General features: G+C 55.2%; 5 protein-coding genes across 5 annotated transcripts; 3 read left to right on the forward strand and 2 right to left on the reverse strand.

Moving 5' to 3' along the window:
- Positions 1 to 330: 330 nt before the first annotated feature.
- Positions 331 to 2,945, forward strand: VOLCADRAFT_94781 (uncharacterized protein; the record flags this gene model as incomplete). Its single annotated transcript, XM_002953890.1, has 6 exons — positions 331 to 496; positions 981 to 1,075; positions 1,350 to 1,432; positions 1,657 to 1,773; positions 1,936 to 2,249; positions 2,572 to 2,945. The coding sequence occupies 6 exons, from the start codon at positions 331 to 333 to the stop codon at positions 2,943 to 2,945; spliced, it is 1,149 nt and encodes a 382-aa protein (XP_002953936.1).
- A 2,177-nt stretch (positions 2,946 to 5,122) lies between these two features.
- Positions 5,123 to 9,797, reverse strand: VOLCADRAFT_118552 (uncharacterized protein; the record flags this gene model as incomplete). Its single annotated transcript, XM_002953969.1, has 10 exons — positions 5,123 to 5,194; positions 5,460 to 5,653; positions 5,905 to 6,052; positions 6,420 to 6,608; positions 6,891 to 6,922; positions 7,460 to 7,971; positions 8,243 to 8,411; positions 8,554 to 8,975; positions 9,273 to 9,428; positions 9,604 to 9,797. Coding segments are annotated over 10 exons (2,088 nt in total), but the record flags the coding sequence as incomplete, so codon positions are not given.
- An 838-nt stretch (positions 9,798 to 10,635) lies between these two features.
- On the forward strand, positions 10,636 to 13,455 carry VOLCADRAFT_76078 (uncharacterized protein). Its single transcript, XM_002953891.1, has 3 exons — positions 10,636 to 11,152; positions 11,413 to 12,580; positions 12,810 to 13,455. Exons 1-3 carry the CDS (start codon positions 10,703 to 10,705, stop codon positions 13,181 to 13,183), a joined length of 1,992 nt encoding a protein of 663 aa, XP_002953937.1. The 5' UTR covers positions 10,636 to 10,702; the 3' UTR covers positions 13,184 to 13,455.
- Positions 13,449 to 18,600, reverse strand: VOLCADRAFT_82578 (uncharacterized protein). Its single transcript, XM_002953970.1, has 10 exons — positions 18,252 to 18,600; positions 18,074 to 18,176; positions 17,764 to 17,882; positions 16,518 to 16,751; positions 16,311 to 16,427; positions 15,717 to 15,880; positions 15,473 to 15,608; positions 14,893 to 15,121; positions 14,437 to 14,727; positions 13,449 to 14,283 (listed from the first exon to the last, which is right to left on the reverse strand). The coding sequence occupies exons 1-10, from the start codon at positions 18,378 to 18,380 to the stop codon at positions 13,943 to 13,945; spliced, it is 1,863 nt and encodes a 620-aa protein (XP_002954016.1). The 5' UTR covers positions 18,381 to 18,600; the 3' UTR covers positions 13,449 to 13,942.
- Positions 18,601 to 18,872: 272 nt separating this feature from the next.
- On the forward strand, positions 18,873 to 19,247 carry VOLCADRAFT_94785 (uncharacterized protein; the record flags this gene model as incomplete). Its single annotated transcript, XM_002953892.1, has 1 exon — positions 18,873 to 19,247. The coding sequence occupies one exon, from the start codon at positions 18,873 to 18,875 to the stop codon at positions 19,245 to 19,247; it is 375 nt and encodes a 124-aa protein (XP_002953938.1).
- Between the last annotated feature and the right edge of the window lie 563 nt (positions 19,248 to 19,810).

Genomic DNA, 19,810 nt, shown 5'->3' on the forward strand with positions numbered 1-19,810 from the left:
TGCAATCGCGATCATAGGATGCTCATGAACGCCCAGGACGCAAAACCGGAGAAGTCATGGGACTGGGCAGGGAGATCCCGGAAAGATTTCTCACGTAACGTTGTTGACTCCGTCCCCCGCCAAATGGTCCAGAAGAAATCACCTGTAAAGCGACTGACACGGCGGAGCACACCTACAGCAGAAGACAGAAGAAACGCTATTATTTCAGGAAGCACGAGGGCAGACAAATACCGTAAGACGAGGGCGAGATTCTCGGCGGACCGCTCATCAGGCCTACTTATTTGGAGGAGGAAACGAGCAAAGCGCAAGACATCGCACAAGGACGGATCCATGGATTCGCAAGACATCTTTGAGGAAGTAGCGTCACAAACGGGAGCCGCCTTGGCAGCGCTGACTATCGACGACTGCACAAGGCCTAAGAATGGTGCTTCACTTGTCGCGTGGACACTTCAGGACTGGCAACCTTGTGGCATTGAAACACACGTGCTGCTAAGCAGTAAGTCGGGATGCAAGAGAACATGCCTTGGCCACGGTTGGTCAGGAGGACAGCGAGAACTGAACAAAAACCAAGAACGCGTTTCTAGTATCCTGCGTTCTTGACTATTCATTATCCCCATACACGCTGATAATTTTATTGACTTCTAATAAATAGGCGGGAATAGGAATGCGCTGCGGCATCGGGATGATCCCGCGTCTCGCAATGCCGCCGCGCATTCCGTTCTTGGTGCCACAATAGGACCTCAAACAACGGATAAAACATACAAATATACGTGTATCCGGAGGATTGCGATGTGGGTCGCGTGAGAAGATAGCAGAGTCAGCTGATTAGTCATGCAACTAAACAGTTAGTTGGCATTATACATACCCATTATCCGTAAATGGGGCATTCCACAGGTTTGCATGTATGGAGAACTCATGTTGAGTAGTTTATGAGCAACTAGCCAATGTACGCGTTCGTGTGCGATGAATTCATTAAATAGGTTTTCCAGGAACATGTGACGGCAATCCGGCTGCTGAGCCAGTAGGTACCGATGCCACGGAGCGGGAGCTAGAGCGCGTGCTAACACGCTTCGAGGTGAGGCAGGAGTGATCGAGGTTCTTTCCATGGCACTGCATCTCAGGTGGGAAAATCGCTTGGGGTTCTTCTGTAGTGAGTGTCCCGAAGCAGGGTTTAACCAATCCTACCCGAATACGTTCCCAATGCTGCATATGTTGATTTTTAAGCCAATTTAGGCTTACTGCTTGGCCTGGATCGATCTCCTAGCCGGCCCCGTCTGTTAACGCAGTGACTCCTGGCTGCATGGATGCCCCTAGTAAAGCCTACGGCGTGCTTGCCTAACCTCCTCCAGGAGGATAGCCTCCAGCACCGAGAACGCATCGTCTGCGTCGTGCGCATTAACAACCGAACGTTACGGGAGCTGTACGACAGCAGGTAAGGCCCCGAGTACGGAAGTCAGGAGTGCTCAAGTCCTCTATCCGTGCCCCGGATGCGCTTACAGGGTGCACGTTCATGCACGTGGAGGAGATATGCGCTTGCTGCACCATTGGCAGCGGTGCGGTTTGTTTACGGACTGGTACCTGTAGCGGTTGTCCCTTGGCTCAGCAAATTTTGCCTCAACCCGCTTCGCGGCTTGGAACCCGTTGACATACTCGCAGGCGGGGAGAGATGAAGAATTGCGGCGCCCAACAGCAGGAGGAGCGATACCTGTGGTGTCCCGTGGCAAAGGCAGAATTGGCCAATATTGCGACCAAGGGATTCAAATCCCTCGAACGGTGAGTGGGCAGCAGATGATGCACCCGGGAAGTTTGTTGGCTTCAACGAAGCACGCAGCAACCGCATGGAAGGAGCCATTGGCCCATTTCTCAAATAGTATAAACGTTAAATTAAAACGAGGGCTGACCGCCAGTAAGGAGCCCGGCCCGGCATGATGGCAGGAAGCCCTTGTACATGGCCAACGCGGCATGGGCTTTGGAAAAGGCAGAGGACATGGAACGAAGAGGGGAGCCGGTGGTGCAGCCTTTTGTGGCTGAGGCTAAACCAGCAGCTGTAGAAGCATCTGCGCCCACGGTTGTGGAGGCACCGGCATCGACAGCGACCTCGGCCATCACCGTCGTGCCCAGCACAATGGACAGCAGGTCGGGCGCCGCTTCATCAATTTCTGCCCAGGAGCCCACCAGCAGTCGGTTTAAGTTGCCATCCTTTCGAGTGCCCTCACTTTTTTCAGCGCTTCCATCGCTTTTTAGCCCAGGTGCGCCGACGGATTGGCCAGTAACCTCAACTACCTGCCTGCAGAAGTGTGCAGGTCGCCGTTTGCACTCTTGCGGTTATTATCGCTGTGGTACACTGCAGAGCACCGTACGAAACTCTGCTCCCGAACATGCTTGCCCTACGAGCATGTCTGGCCGAGATTCAGTTCCTGTGCCTCGACTGCCGTGCGGTAAACCCGAACAGGGGAACCGCCAATGGTCCGGTCGCATCCAATGGTGCTGTGTCGTGCTGGTAGCCTCAGCGTCGATGTTTTTATGTTTTCTAAGACCGAACTCTCTGTGCGTGCCCCGCTGTTTTTGCAGGGAGACACAAGCGCGAGGACACGCCGATGCCGTCGGCAAGCGCCTGGCCGAGAGGCCTTCCTGGGACAGAAGCAACCGGCAAGGGCTGCGCACTACTGCTGTGCCGGGTGGCCCCGGGTACAATGCAGCTAGGCCGCATCGGCGGCGAGGTCTCCAAGGCACACTCGATAATGGATATGGAGTTGGTCAGGGAATCAAGCGAGAAGCGCCGCGCAGCGGCTGCTGCTGCAGGACGCTTCGTGCCGCATATTATTCGGGAGGCTGCCGAGGACCCAGCCTGGGAGGCCAAGGGTATGTACGCCAGCGACTTGGTAATGGAGCTGCAGTGTGCTGCTGCTCAGGCATACCCCGAGTACATCGTGCACTTTGCCTAATTGGCTGGCACACGTGCACTGTGCTTTGCGTGGCCGGCAACTCGCTGCATAGCGTGCAATAATGCTTTGGCCGATCTGTACATTTCTGCTGGTAACGCACGACACTCATTTATAGTATGTGTTTGCACCCGCGATGTGCGAGGGACCCCAGCCAAGCGACGCAGGTATAGCATGCAGGTTGGGCTGGGCACACAAGGAGGACCGTAGGTAGGGCCGCTAGGTGACATGCGAAAGGTGCAAAGGGTGTCGTCGCCATAGTTCCCTAAACCGTATGCTTTTTGTGAGCCGATATTGTCGCACTTCCAGCTGTCGTTAACCAATATTGTATGGCTACGTCTGGCCAAAAGCGGTGGACGCGCCTCTTGTGGATTGTCTTGGTATGAGAAGGGAAGTTGGGTATGTATAAGCAGCTTACCTGCACAGTGCATGTTGGGCTATTCGTAACTGTGTACACAGGGAGCCTTCCCTTGTGTGCGCCCGCGCTTCATACGCATGGACCCCTGAGTCGGATGACGAGCATTGGGAAGGACGCGGACGCCGAGAGCTAGGTCAACCTACGACCTGCCCGTGGGCCCTTTATCCTTGTTCCCATGGCTTAAAAAGAGTTGCACACTGTCGTGCAAGGACAGGCCACGCCCCCTAATGACAATGTGTATCCGGGTAGATGTATAGTGCCCGTCGACTGTCGCCGGTGTTGTGACAGGGTTGCACGGCTGTAACCCAGGGCCATGCACCGATTGACGTTCGAAAAAGTATCTAGTTTGGCTGTGCAGACGTCATCTTGTTACAGTTGACCTGCGTTACGCGCTGTAATTTATTGAAGCAGCCAATAGTGGTATGCGGGGCCTGAAATCCCTGACTTGTCTTCCCTACGACAAGGAAGCTTGCGACCGCCGAGCCTTTTGTTGCCTCCGTCGTTAAAAAGGCACGTCCAACCGTACAGCCATACCCACAGACCGTCCCTGGAGCAGGACTCGTTCCGAACACCAGGCAAACGCACAGTATTTTATCCACATGAGCACTGTACACCACTGACCAATTCATCAATTCACGCGTTGCCAAACGTCCACTTGCATTCCTATGTCCACCGTCACTGCATCACTACAGCAGCAATAAGCTAACATCGTTCAAGACATCGAAAGAAATAAAGCAAACAGAATCAAGAGTCTACGTCGAACGATAATGATGGGTCGAAATCAACCAACAGCTAGGACCTACCTATTCGTGTGATGCGTCATCTCATCTGCACGGAAACGACTTCACAAGGCCCGAACCACACTTTCCCCAACGAAGGACGGGTCAGGCAATCGGTTAATAAGTAGTTAACAGCACGTCATGCAACAGCTCGGCACCGTACAACAAACCCCGGAAATTTGTGCTGAAAGCAAGCCCCCCACATGTACGTCAGACCTAATTCACCCCTCGCCTCGATCCCCAGTTATGGCTTGCTGCCCCTCTGTAGACGTCCCCATACCCGTCTCCTAGATTTTTGTTAGCAAGCAGCCACCGCTGCTATGCCATGCGGCCTTATTTGGTTACCTTGGTTTGCCGACTTAGTCAAGGCCACGAGAACACAACTGGAGGAAGGCCCAGAACCAACAAAGATGAACGTGAGCACCCAAGCAATCCCCACCTTGAGCCCATCATACCCTAATCTTTCCTACAGCAACCAGCAACCCTTATGGTGACCGCGTAGCACCGGCCTTGGTTTGGGGATCCCGCAATCGAATCCTCCAGGACCCAAGACTCAAAAATGAAGTTCATAGGCCCGCTCAGCAACACGCCATGCTGCAGTGACATGCACAGTTGCCGGTTCCCGACCCTTTGCGTGCAAGGGCTTGGAAAAAGTTTAGATGCACCCCGGCGGCGTACGGCGATGCATAAACGCGGTTCCGTTGCGTTGATGGTCAGGACCGCCCTGACTCTCACCCGACCAGACCAGTCAACGACCACCTTCCAACGCCAAATCTATCTGCAAGACATCCCCACACGCGCAACGCTCAATTCAGGTGAATAAGGAAACATGCCCTCCCACAACAAGGCTGTTTCTGGCATACACAGCGAACCAAAGGAAACGCACACCTCCAATGCTCCCCGCCTCCTAATTACCGGTTCAGGCTTGTCATTGTCACAATAATTGTCTGTCTGTCTGCCAAACACCTGTCAACGGCAATCACTCAACAAGCACGAAGTAGCGAGGTGCCAGGCGCCAAGCAGACGGCAACGTACGGCGCCCACGTCATATGAGGCTGCGCCGGGGCAGTAGCAGCGACAGTAGCAGCAATAATGGAAACCCGAGCCACCACCTACCAACAGTAGCATGCAGCGCGCCCGTGTCTCATGCACGCGTCAGCCTGGCAATAATGCAGCTTGTCCACCTGGTGCCCGCCTGAATCGCTACGGCGATTAGGCTGGGGGTTATACCGCACGAGTGGACGCCACGCTACTTCCAAAACTCTAACTCCGTACATATGCCGCAACGGGCGTGGTTACCGCAGCGGGTGCCAAGCCTACCCTGCCGCCTGCCGCGTACGTGTACGAGTGGCAGAGAACCTCGCCGCAGAAGGGCACCAGGTGCTCAAGCAACGCAGTGGGGGCCTCCTCGTGAGACAGGTGGCCGCAGTCGTGGAGCACTGCTAGATGGGCGTGAGGCAGCTCTGTCCCCAGACTCTCCGACTTGCTGGGCGGCACAATGCGGTCGTGCTCACCTGCGTAGAGATCGGAAGGTGGTTGAGCCCGCAGGGGGTTGGGACACGTCAAGGTTTCTGATGCCAGGTAATCTCAAATTGACTCCATGCTTTTATGAGGCAAGGATGGTCGGCAACAGTCGCGGTACCTGGTGGCTAACGCGGCTGGCCGATAACGAGTAACAAACAGGGGTGCGTTACATTTTTTGCGTGTTCAACAAGGGATGGCCTGTCGTACGCAAATGTCCCATCCCACGTCCCGCCGCGTGCACCTGTTGCTATCAGCGTCGGGATGGACTCAACGCTGCTGCAGTAAGAGGGCAGGTCGCCCTGACAGGACTCCCGTCGCTGTCTAGTCGTCTCGATTAGTGCTGCGTCCCAGCCCTCCACCCGCAGGGGCGTCTTGTAAAGCTCCAGCACCTGCGTCGGTTGCATGTCCGCGGCCCTCAATGGCAAGTTTCTCATCGACCTTCATACGTTCATGGGGATTCATGTTGACCGCGCCGTACAGATTGAACACGAGAACGTAGATACAGATACGGACAAGGGTACAACCCTATGCGAGCCGGCGTTGCTCACGTCCTTGCCCCTCACCTCCTCCAGCTAACCCCGATCAGACGATGCCCTCCCGATGGCACGTGAACCACCTTCGCAGGTCTTATGGGCCTTCGGCTGGACTAGAACTTGCATGACTTGGGTGAGGGACCTCTTTGAATGAGCCCCCACCGTGTAACATACTCGCACTTAAGCCGCCCATGCCCTGTGCAAAGTAACAGAACCCGCCTACCTCGCTAGTGAGCTTGTCGGTGTTGTGCCAGGCGCGGCGGTTGGCCACCTCGCCCACCTCACTACGCAGCAGTGGCCTCAGGATGGACCTGCCTAGCTTGGAGCGCGCTAGGATGCGGAAGAAGGTCGGGCCCATGACGCCACTGAGGTTGGGGTGTAGCAGCACCAGCCCTAGCACCCGCGGCATGGGCTGGGGATGCTGGTACGGGTGCGCACACTGGCTGCTGCAGCAGCTGGCCGCCTCCCACACCTCAGATGAGCGCGTGGAGCAGCTGCAGTGCGCGGAACGGAGGTTGAGTCGCGTGAAGCGAAGCAAATAGACAATGCGGGGAAGATAAGTAAATGCTGATGATGTGCCTAGGGCGACGCAGGATGAAAGCGGCATCAAGCAGGTCACAAAACATGGAATCTCCGCTGCACCTACTAAGAAACTCCTGCCCTCATCTCAGCCCGCCGATGTCAGGCCACTCACCCATTCCCGGCGCCCACGGGCCCCGGCACTGACTGTGCGCGCCGATGGTGAGCTTGGGTCGATAGTGCCGCAGTGAAGGAGGTACTCGTGGTGGATGCTTGGTCCATCTCCAGCGTGTCACATCGCGCCGTGCCAGCTTCCAAGTCAACTACTGAAGTTCCCAAGGTCACGCAGCCCGAGCCCAGCCCCATGCAAAAGCTATGTGTGTGGTGGTGGTGAGTGTGGTGATGATGCGACGCGCCGCCTAGGCTTGCGTGTTGGTGTGGCCCCATTCCCGCGCCTAGCTGCCCCGGACCTTTCGTGGCAGTGAAACCTGCAACAAAGGGGCCCCACCGGAACACCGGACGAAAGAGAACGGCGGTGGGTCGGTCAACTTGAACCAGGTACCAAGCGCACAGAGGGCAAACATCTTTTGACCGAGACCGCCCATCATCTCCGACAAGAAAAGATCTGCTCAGTTGCTGGGCGGTTGGCAAATTCCTAGCGCATTGCTGCACGGATCCGCGCTATGCAAGCCTTCCACCGTGCCTTAAAAAATACAGCAACACCTTAACACGGGTTTCACCCACCCTGCGCCATTCCGCCCTGATGGGCGGAGCCTCCCGCACGCGCCACCTCCTCAGCCGCGACCACGCTCCTGCAAACCTCCGGCTCCGCCACCAGGATGACAGGGCCGCTCGACGCGGACGACACTTGGTGCGAGGGGACCCCGGGTGCCGGAAGGACCAAATCCCCGCTCCCAGCGGCTGCGAAGGCGGCCGCTGACAGGGCGCCCCCACCGCCTCCACCCCCAGAGGACAGCGCCTGGGGCAAAAGGCTAACCTGACCAGAACCTGCCGGCAGCAGCTGCGCATGGTGACAGGACGACAGGAGCTGCTCAGGAGGGGGTGAGCCGGGCGCCTCTGGCATGAGCTTCGGCGAGTCGTCCGAGGAGGAGGACGACGGCGCCGTCCGGGCCCGCTCCGGGGCCTTAAGTGCCACGGAGAAGGTCGAGGTCATGTAATGAGGTATTTCATACGCCGGAAGCTGCGGTGCCATGAGCTGCTGTGGGTGCAGGTACATGCCCCGTTGTTGATAGAAGCTGTGGCCAACATTACCACACACGGTCGCGTGCAGCGAGGGGACAGGAGTAAGCTACAGCGGATAAATGTGCTCATGTTCATGTGACATTACTCAAGGATGCAACGTTTCAAGGAGAGTTACCGTCTCAAGTTGAAGGCATTACGTCGGTGCTACGAGAGCTCATCCTCTCGCAAAGTTAACCAGCATACCTTTAAACCACACCGTACAGACGTCATGGCACACGGCTTGTCCCACCCTTTTACTTCGGAATAAGCTTTTGCGAGCCATACCTGGCGGATGTGGCTGCCGCCCGGAGTGTCACGAGGCACCCGTCCGCATGAGCCATCAGTACCACCTGCCGTAGCCGCAAGGCACTGCAGAGCTGCAACAGCAGCTGCGACTGCGATGAAACCGTGTAAGGGTTGTTCTGCTCGGTGGCCTTTGGCCGCGATGTCAGGCCTGGGTCAGGTTGGGTTGCATGGGGTTGGGTCGGGTTAGATATGCTTGTTCATGTTCAGGCTCTACCGTGTTACCTTCAGATGACCCGAGAGAGGGCACGGTACAAGCCGACAGCCCTAAGCCCTTTGATTAACCGACTCACCGAAAGCCGGGCGGTCAAACGCAATCACCCTGCAATGGCATTGCATTGCCAGTGCCTCCATGATATGGCGCCAGGAGAATACGCCACCACCAAAGCCATGCACGAGCACAATGCCCGTTGTGGCGCCATCCGGCCCACCGAAGGGTGAAGCCGCGATGGTGGCTGCCGTGGATGGTGGCGCCACCTCCTTGTAATGCACCTTGAGCCCCGGCTCCAATTCCAAAAACTTGGAATCGTCATCGGCGAGCATCTCCGCCGGGACGTCGTCTGATGCGTCGGGGCCGCCGCCATCGCTGGTCTTAGTCAGGTCCTCCAAGTCGGGTCGCCGCATTGCAAGCCACGCGTCCTCGCCCTCCTCCCATGGCATGCCAAAGCCCGCTAGACCCATCTGGTAGCGCCGCCGAGCCCAGTCCACAGTGCGTCTGTTCGTGCGGGCCGGTCCGGAAGTAAGGTCAGTGCTTTGGAAGCACAACAAGAAAAGCAAAGCCATTCAAGCGCAGAATTCTGGCCATGACACGATCAGCGCATGCGGAACTTTCGATAAACGTCACCAAGGCATTGCAATAAGGTATATATGGGCTGATACATGTCCTGATATGGTCACCCCTCTTCGTCACTGCCATCCGCACCAAGGCGAGGCAGGCATCAGGTTAGGTCTACGCATTAGGTCTACGCCACCCCCCTGCCGGCCTATACATGGCCCTGTGCAAAGGGCTCACCTGGCTGCCAAGACATGGCACGCGCTGCTCAGCCCCGTAATCACCAGGATAGCAGCCGCCGCTACTTTGTCCGACCCGTAGCGGAATAACATGGTTTTCATGGCGATGTAGGGGATGCATGCAATCGCCAACAGGTATGCGGCATACAGATACGGCCTGCAATTACGAGGCGGAGTTGGGTGGGGTGGGGCATACACGCAGTTTTGAAGAGTGATCCCGATAATGCGGACGGGTCAACTTGCCTGACAGTGACAATCCTTTACGTACAGGTTCCCGATTGCGGTTGGAACACAAACCCAGGTTCCCGATTGCGGTTGGAACACAAACCCACCTGTGCACGGAGCGCTGCCCGACAGCATAGGCCAGGCTCAGTACTGCAGCGCGGGTACAAGACAGCCCAACGATGTCCTCCAAGCTCCGGGTAAAAGAGAAGCGGTGGTGGTGTATGACCAGGGACCTCGACGTGGCCATGAAGTAGATAAGCAGCACGATTAAGACTTCTACGGCACAGAGCATCCATGGAGCCTACAGGGGATTTCGATGGGGAGGGGGTATACAAAACTGCACGGAAACCACGTCCCGGGGCCCTGCGGCGACGGTTCGATAGCCTCACCACCGCCTGAGAGAGTGACGCGCAGCAGACAATGCAAAACTTAATGTGGTTGAAGCACCGCATCAGGGATTCGCCGCCACCACATAGCTCCCGGGGCTTGTGCTTCCGCCCCGACTGGAGAAATCGGTCGCGCAAATAAGCGTCGACCTGCGTAATTCATATTTACCGAATGTTAATAACCAGAAACCACCGCTTAACAATTCGCAAAACGCAAATCAGCAGGCAAGCCTATGGAATATGTTGTTAAGGCGCGCCAGCGCACTTCTGCCATATGTCCCTTGGACGGAGGAAACGCACCCGGTAATTGATATAACGACGCTTCTCCTTGCCCGCCATGACCGATATCGCTGGCAGCCGCACGTGCTGTCGACGGTCACTAATCAAAAAGGGTCATACACGGATCAACAAAAAGCCTCCTTAATGCCTCTAGGATCATTTGGTCAAACTTGACAGAAAATTAGGTGGTCATGAGCATCGATGTCTCCTACATTCCTAGGGCCCGCGGTCCGCACAACTGATACCATAGAAAGCTATACGCACGATGGTAAGGGACTAAGTAAAATGATTGACATGACCAAATGATTTTGCTCAGTTGTAAAGCAGCTGTGTGGAGATTATGCAAAGATGCCATGGGGGCTTATTAGGTAAATAGCAATTTGGACGGTACGATCCGACATCTGACTGCCTAATAATGATAGGTCACCTTCAATTTACTTTAACGATGGTGCAAACCTTGTTGATATGTTGTATAATTGCCGAACCGAGGGAATGCTATAAGTAGCTAGGTCATACTGGCTAATATAAACCTGCCATCAGGATGGACTCACAAGCTTTGTTGATTGTTTGTTTTGTTGTGGTGGTGGCGGCTCTAGCACTGCTCTCAATTCGTAGGAAGACGTTAAAAGGCACTGCTCCAGTGCCTTCGGCTGGCGTTAACGGCTACGCTCTGCCGCGGCCGTCAATCGCGGACGACCCTGGCAAGCCCGTCGTTAGGATTCTTTATGGTACTCAAACGGGCACAGCTGAGCGCTTCTCCAAACAACTTGGAAACGACCTGCGCAGCCGTTATGGCGATAGCACTGTGGTGGATGTGCGCGATGTGGAGACGTACAAGGCAGACCAGAAACTCGTCACGGAAAAGTTTGTGGTGTTCTGCATGGCCACATACGGAGATGGAGAGCCCACTGACAACGCAGCAGTCTTCTATTCCTGGTTGCTAAAGGAGGCAGAAGCAGTGGAGAGCGGAGGAAGGGAGCCTTTCTTGCAGGTTGTGGAGTTAGTCTGAGGTCCATGTAATCTTTATGTTAAGTTGGTATGAATGAATGGGTTTAATGTTGCATTTATCTTGTTGCGCGCAGAGCCTGACGTAAAGGCGCCAATTGCATTTATTGAATACCTCCCCTAAGTGTTGTTCTAAGTTGCAATTAGAGCGCAATAGCAGCTGTCGCATATGTCCATGCAAGTTATTCTCTGCGAAGTTACAAGACCGCTGTACCCGCGTCGGGGTGTTCAACCGGTATTGCACAGGGTCTCTCGTACGCCGTCTTCGGCCTGGGGAACAAGCAGTACGAGCACTTTAATGCCGTCGGCAAGAAGGTGTACAAATCGCTTAAAACGTGCGGCGCAACACCAATCGTCCGTCGCGGTGATGGCGACGACGATGGCGTCATTGATGATGACTTTGAGAAATGGTGCGCGGAGCTGCTGGACGTGCTGGACAAGTCCCAGCTTGTTGGCACGCGCGTCGACCATGGTGCTCATCACGCTGCACCTATATGCGTGCCTTCTTACGATGTTGATGTCGTACGCAGCATGGAGACGCGTGAGGTGGCAGCCTTCCCCAGCGGCTCCGGCAAGGATGTCCATAGCCCGTTTTGGGCCAAGATTACGGCTGTGCGGGAGCTGCACACTAGCCAATCAGACCGCAGTTGCGTGCATGTGGAGGTGGACGTCGGCGGCTCCGGTATTTCGTATGAGGCTGGTGACCACATTGCCCTCTATGCCCAGAACGGAGAAGCTGCCGTGAAGGCAGTCGCGGACCTTCTGGGTTTCGACCTGGACGCGCGCATCGTGTTGTCCATGCCCCGAAGCACTAGCTCTGGTGACAGTGGTCGAAGCAGCGATTTGCCACCTCCATTCCCAGGGCCGATTAGCATCCGTACGGCGCTTTCCTACTTTGCTGATGTACTCTCCAGCCCACATCGCGATGCCCTGTTGGCGCTGTCGACCTTCGCTGCGGATCGGGAGGAAGCCGCGCGACTGGCGCACCTGGGCTCGTCCCTGGGGAAACAGGATTATGCCGAGTTTATTGGGAAACCGCACCGCAGCCTGCTCGAGGTTCTGCAAGCATTCCCGTCCGCAAAGCCCACTATCGGAGCGTTTTTTGGCTGCATCGCGCCGCGCCTTCAGCCACGATTCTACTCAATATCTTCCTCGCCCAAGCAGCATCCTACGAGCATTCACATTACCTGCGCAGTGGTGCGCGACCTGATGCCTACGGGTCGCGTCCACGAGGGTGTTTGCTCGACGTGGCTGAAGCGGCATGGAATGGGCGCAGTCGTGCCCGTATTTGTGCGGCACTCGCAGTTTAAGTTGCCGCAGTCACCGAAGACACCGCTCATTATGGTGGGCCCGGGCACAGGCCTCGCACCTTTCCGTGGCTTCCTTCAGGAACGCGCAACACAGCTAGCATCGGGTGAGCTGTTAACATTAGGGGGGTGATAAAACTTAGTTGGCTTGGTGCTAAGTGGGGCCAATCCTAAGAAGGCAGTATTACTTAAAGAATCGAAACATTTCGACGGCTAGGCTAATGCTTTCCTACCTGGGACCAGGGATTTATATACGGGAGTTCTTAAGTCGTGTTTGTTCGCGCATTATGCACCTTCAATGCATCATGCGTCCCTCACGCTATGCATCTCTTGCAGGTGTGGAACTAGGTCCCGCCCATTTATTTTTCGGGTGTCGCTCGCGGCATCATGACTACATATATCAGGAGGAGCTGGAGGGTTACGTGGCCTCGGGCGTTCTGTCGAATCTTCACCTCGCCTTTTCCCGGGACCAAGCTGCCAAGGATTACGTGCAACACCATTTGGAGAGCCAGGGAGCAGCTTTATGGCCGCTCATTTCAGAGGGCGGCGCGCATTTGTACGTTTGCGGTGACGCCAAGAACATGGCTAAGGACGTGCACAAGGCGTTCATTTCATTGGTGCAGAACACGAAAGGTTGCACGGGGACGCAGGCTGAGTCGATCATGAAGGAGCTGTCAGATTATGGTCGATATCAGCGGGATGTGTGGTGAACTGATGTCTAATTATGGGTAGTCGTTTATTCGTGTCCGGTGGATTTAATCTGGTCCGGAATGGTAGGGGCAGGTTCGTGGTAGCACCTATATAAAAGTTTGAAGTTTTGAAAACTGAGTTGATTCTTGCTGTGCACAGATTCTACGACATTATTTCAAGTAATGAAATAGATTATTGAGAATTTATTAGGTTGTTTCTAGAATATTTCCAATAATAAAATTTTGCTGTAGATTATACACCAGTTTTTTACGGATGTAAAGAAAATTTAGAGACCCGGCTTTTACAGGATTGATACACGGAACTATAGCATCTGGCCAGTTCGTTAACAACCCGGTATTCCTTTCCAAATATCTGATCCACGACAGCACGATGCAATCGAACATGTTCAGCTACTTTAAAGGAAATACCGAACTGGAAATCCGACAGCAATGTCGCACTGATCCATCCACCTTCACTTCCGACAACCTGTCCTTCGCAATTGATTGCATATTGCCGCAACCGTGGGAATGAGCCTGCCACAAGCGTACCTTACACCCAATAGAATTTGGAAAGATGACTCAACAAGCAACGTACACACTCGTTACGACGCAAAGCTTCAATTTACGCCGTTGCCCTGCATACCGTAGCTCATCTTCGCAACCAGGCCATCGCCGTAGAGACATAAGCAGTCGCCACCACAGCCGGAATCCATACCACCCAGGCCGAAGCACAGCATCGGCGGAGAGCTCCGGCTTAACATGCAGCAACAGACTCAGCCCTTACGCCTTCGGCACCTCCGGGATTGCGTTGTGAATCTTCAGCACAGCAATAGCCTCATCCACCTTGGCAACTAGCGCCTCATGCGACTCTAGAAGCATCAGAAGCTCGGCATTGTCCATCTCCAGCAGCATACCGGTAATCTTGCCAGCCAGGTCAGGCTGCAGCTCTGCCACCTGCGGGTAGAGGCGCTCGCCGATCATCATTTTCTGCTGCTCTGGGGCGGCAGCGGCCAAAGCGGCCGCGGTCAGCGGCTGCTGGGCAGCGGGAACCTCCGGCTCCGGCGCGGGCACAGCAACAGCGGGCACCGGCACAGAGGCAGCAGCGACAGATGGCGCAGGAACTGTAATTGGAGACTCCACGGCCTTGGCGGCATTGACGTTCGCCTGCTGATTGGCATTGGCACTGTTCCGGCCGCCCTGACCACCGCGGCCACCAGCCTGGCCGCCCCGGCCCTGGACGCCGCGCCCACGGCCACGGCCCTGGAAGCCGCCACCCGGAAACTCCACGGGGCCGGGGCCCGGGTACGGTGCCATGGGCATCATGGGACCACGGCCACGGCCGCCGCGGCCGCGGGCGGGACCCATTGGTGGAGCCATCATGGGCCCAAAGGCAGCCGCCTGCGGCGGCATCATGGGGCCACGCGGGCCACGACCAGGGCCAGGCATGCCGCGCGGCGGCATCATGGGGCCCGGGTACATCATGCCAGGAGCGCGAGGTCCAGCAGGCATGCCACCAGGTCCAGCAGCGAAGAACGGCATCGCACCAGGACCGTATGGCCCCATGCCTGCGAGGGACAAGACACGCCGCTCAAGAATTATTTGCATTGCTGAAGCGAAAAACTCCCTCCTGCAGCTCCCTTGCTGTACACTGATGGGATGGAATGTCCGAAGATGCGGACGCGCCCATAACCAAACGGTTTCTATCAACCCCTCCAGAAGTCAGCCCTTACCAGTCATGGGGTTCGGCGGGCGAGTCATCGCCCCCATGCCAAGGCGGTTCTGCACATTGGCCTCCAGCTGTGCGCGGCGCACGTCCTTGCGCTGAGCGAGAGCGACATACAGGGGCTTGCCCTTGACCATCTTGCCGTTCATCTCCGTGACGGCGCGGGTGGCCTCATCATGACTAGTGAAGCACACGAACCCGAAGCCCTTGGACTTGCCGCTGGTGTCCTTCATGACCTGAAGGGAGGTCAATTGAAGAGCCGCTACGTCGGAATGCCCATAAACGTTTTACGGAACGAAGCATCAAGATGCCTACAAGGAAGTCTTCACAGAGGCCGCACATTGCTTGCTAAGTAAGTCCCCTAACCTAATCGAGTGTCCAGGTCTATCACGATATTCAGGAAGGCATCCTGCTTTCCAATGCCCAAACTTGTTTGCACACGCAATACCGCTACAACTGAGCATGAGGCGTCCATGCGCCCTTGCACAAAATCAAACTGTGCCTCGCAAAACACAACTATCATGGAGACATACCGGTCCGGAACATCGCTGAGATCCGTTTCCCATAATCCCGCAGCATAGACGCACCTTGCACGAAGTAATGGTGCCGCAGCTGGTGAAGAGGTCGCGCAGGGCGTCGTCATCAACCTCATCGGCAAGATTCTTCACGTACAGGTTCATGCCCTGGTACTTGAGGTACCGTTCCTGCTTGCTCTCCTCCACCCTGCAAAACAAAGAAATCCACATGTAAGTTTTGGACCTTGGCTTGTTGGACACGGCTTAAGACCACGTGTAGCAGCCCTTCCCACTGGAATCCATTACCCATCCTCACTTTTGGCGCAGCATCGCCTCACGCTCAGTCTTCTTCTGGGCGCGTCCCGCATACAGCACCTTGCCGCCGATCTCCTTGTCGTTCAGAGCCTCAACGCACTTGGCTGCGCACTCAGCATCCTTGAAGTTGATGAACCCGAAGCCCTTGCTGCTGCCCTTTTCGTCCTGTTTCACAACAGCCAAGTACGCGTAATTGAAAAAAGGCTGACTCCTGGGATTTTAGTTTACGCTCGATTTCCTGACTTGGCTCGCTAGCAATTACCACAGCGATGACCGTAACCTGTATTTGCATCCTGTTCGCAATCTAACGAATTGCTGGGGGCCACTAGTGCTCGACCACGCCTGCACCTAAGGGCGGTAGCGCAAACACATCTACCCCCAGCCGGCATTTGCTCACTGGCTTAAGGCCCACTACACTGCCGATACGCTTGCGCGCTCCCAAGCGTAATTAAAGGAGCCCCCACTTTCGGATTACACACCAATTCGTTAATGTACGAAAACCCAAGCACGATTAGGGCAATCTGCTTTGCACTGACGCGAGCCCACCAGGCAGCTACAACTGCACTTTCACGTTGCATCGCATCGCAATACGGACCTTCATGACCACGGCGCTGGTCACCTCCCCAAATTCTGTCGCCATCTTAGACAGCTCATCGTCACCGAGCTCCGCGGGCAGATTCTTGACGAACACATTGGTGTAGACATCCTTGCCCTGCGGGAAGTTACAGAATTTTTCAGGGTAAGATATGATGCCGTATTAAAGGGCTACCGTCTAAACAATCCACTCTACTTGCTGCCCCACCTGAGGCCGGTCAGCACGCTTCTGGAAGGGGCCCACGTAAACAATCTTGCCCTCGATCTCCTTCTGGTTGACCGTCTGAATAGCGCGGTCAGCAGCAGCCTGATCCTCGAAATGCACGAAGCCATAGCCCTTAGACACGCCGTTCGCATCAGTGGCCACTTTGCAAGAAAGGATCTTGCCGAACGCGGAGAAAGTGTCATGCAGCGCTTTAGCATCGATTGACTTGTCCAGGTTCTGGGCAGGGCAACGTGCGAGGGAATACATATGGAGCGGGGGATCAGATTTACCGACCAAACTAGGAACATACCTGGACATGCAATAATGCAGACCGTTTGACAAAATCCTTGAAGGGAACATCTACAACACCGGCAGCCGAACTCTAAAGTTTCACGAGTTGCCAGACCCGCGCCCGCCCCTTCCTCCTTCATGCCAAGAAGAGATATCTAGTTCCGTGGCAGATGATGATATTTTATACATGTTACCCATACAGGAAGGAGATACACCCAATCAGTCCACCTTCTGCGTCCATTCCCGGGGATATTTCCCAGCACGGGGATGCAAGAGCGTGAAATACCAATCCACGTGGGGATCTTGCATCCACCCAACATTTAAGAGACCCGAATCCATGAAGGGCAACTTGTTGCGTTCACATCCACATTATCAACCATGTAACACACATCCACATTATCAACTTCTCGTTCCCTGATGGAACATAACTTTGCCACAGGGACCGGGGCACCGAACCTCGACCACGGAAACCATTACCGAACGTGTATCACGGTCCTCTGCGCGCTGACAATCAGACGGTCCCCTATTCCACTGCTGAGTCGTTTGGGGTCACTGCAGCCCCCAGGACAACATTTGTAGTCGGCTGGAACCAGGATCCTACGTTGGTAGCCGATACCAGGGGACGCCATATTTCTGATAGCATGCTGCTGTAAGACCATAACACTGCAACACCATGGAGACCAAATGCAACTGACGAATCGCTGCTTTCGCCAGAAAATCCGCTCCAGCCAGGCTGCTGGATCTTACCGCTGCTTGTTCTCCTGAGCGCAAGGCTTAAATTGCCTAAAACCAAGATGTTTAAAGCCCAACAAGCATATGCAGGTGCTCATACTGCATGCCGTCATGCTTGCGAGTTTCATTAAAGCTGCACATCACCCCTCCTAGCCCCCCCTTTGGTCTCCAAATCGCAGCACCCTCTTCACTAGTTGGAACCGCCTTTCCCCTTCCCTCGCCTCACCTTGATAAAGATGTTGCCCACACCGGACTTGCGGGCCGAGGGGTCGCGGTGCGACCACATAATGCGCATGGGCTTGCCATTTAATACGTGATAGTTCAGCGTCTCCATGGCCCGCTCCGCTGCACGCAATAGTCAAATCCATTTCAGGCATCAGGATCACCAGCTAAAAGACATCAGCTGGCCCATGAGCGCATACAGCTTCGTTGACGTTCAAGCCATTTCCACGCTCTTCCAAAATTAACTGATAATATATTTTAAAATTCACATACTGTATTTCCTGAAACCCTGGCCCAGCTCCAAGGTTGCCTACCGGCCTGGGGGTCCAGAGCGCTGTTATAGTTGACGTAGGCATAGCCCAGCGAGCGGCGCGTCACGGCATCACGGCACACACGGATGGAGGCGACGGGGCCAACCTGAGGATGTTGAGCGCCGCAGCCAAGTAAGGACCCAGCGCTACTTGATGTCCGCCGCCGTGCTTATCAGCTTACCGAAGAGAACAATTCGAACAGCTGGGCCTCAGTGACATCCTTCTCCAGGTCACCCACGTAGAGCGACGAATTTGTCAGAGGAGTAGCGGTCGTCTGTGCGGCCGGAGCGGCGGCTTCGGTGGTCGCCATTCTTTACTGAGAGACGCGCGGCCGGTCGGCGGCGTCGGAGATGAAAAGTTGGGTGGTTGGAAAGAAGGCTAGAATATATTCTTTTGTGCCCACGAGAGGCTTTTACTGTTTTTTTTGCCGGTTGCCCGGTTTTTTTTGATAGGGTGATAGGCTGGGGCCCTCCTCAGCAAGACACCATGAGGGACCTGCCACGGTTTGGGTATGTAGGCTGCCGCCTGTGTGAAAGGGGAATTCTGAGGAAGCCTGAGAGACTTTTGCTTCCCTGTGCCCTGGAGCAAGGTACGGACCGTACAGGCTTGCCAAGGCATTACCTTTCAAAGGCGCACACTATAAGCTGTTATATCTTTGTCCTATAAAAGAAGATTGCCTCGTGTGCATTAGTGTGTTACTATAAGTGTGAGTTTATGCCTTTGGCACCTGTCAGCTTAATTCACGTTCGCTTATTGGATTAAGCTAAGCCTCATCCAATTCGTAGCTATCTTTTTGGTCACTATGCTGGATCTTTTGTCGCGGACGTGTCCCCATCTGTGTCCCGGGGTTCAGGCAGCAGCGAAGGCACTTGAGTATGATGGCGCCTGCGAGCACCTGCATGGCACTTCGCTGCACGACTTACATAAGCCTGTAGTGGTTTTAGGCGCCTCTGGGTTCGACGCAGCCGTACTTAAGGAGCTACCGCCAGTGGCCAGTGGCATCCGTCGAAACGATGATACTCGTCTAGGTATCGAAGGCGCTCTAATGCCCTTTGCAACCAGCACTGCGCGCAGCGCGCACCCGTATGTCGGATTCGGCGGTGTCGAACACCCTGACAATTGTAAAGAAGCTGCACTGCCGAGTCGAGCGCGAAGCGGCCTGGGCGTGCTCGCATAAACGCTAGCATAGTGCCAACGACGTGCGGTTGTCCTGACGCACGGAAGCCGTCACGACGTCAGATGCATACGCGGGCGTTGACAATACGGCAGCCGCCGCAGCAGCATGTGGACCGCCGCGTTTCCCTGTGTCCACAGCTCTGTTGTCTCTGCATGGCTTGATCCTGCGCTCTGCGATGCGGCAAGGACGCCTGGCTGTAGTGGAGAGTCGATTGGCGCTTCGAGTGCCATTCCTAGTCGATAGCGCTCAGCCGTGCGTGTCATTCATAACTCAAGGGCCACAGACGTCATATCTATCAGCTTAGGTACGAGCCATGCAGCGGCTCCGCCCACGTGATTTGTGAAGTTGCTCTGCAGCAACCAGTAAAGAATAGTCTCTCCCAGCAGCAAATTGTGTATGACCGTGTCAGCACCCTTGGAGCATGTGTCCGGGTCATGCGGATATGTGTCGCCTTGTGTGCTCGTTGTGTCCTTGTTCTTATATCGAAAAGAAATAGCTGATCTTCAGGTTCATATGCCTGCAAGACGACAGCTCTGTAGTTATCGACTGACAGTCTTGGTAAT

The sequence above is a fragment of the Volvox carteri genome (assembly GCF_000143455.1).
Source record: "Volvox carteri f. nagariensis unplaced genomic scaffold VOLCAscaffold_39, whole genome shotgun sequence".
NCBI lineage: Eukaryota > Viridiplantae > Chlorophyta > Chlorophyceae > Chlamydomonadales > Volvocaceae > Volvox > Volvox carteri.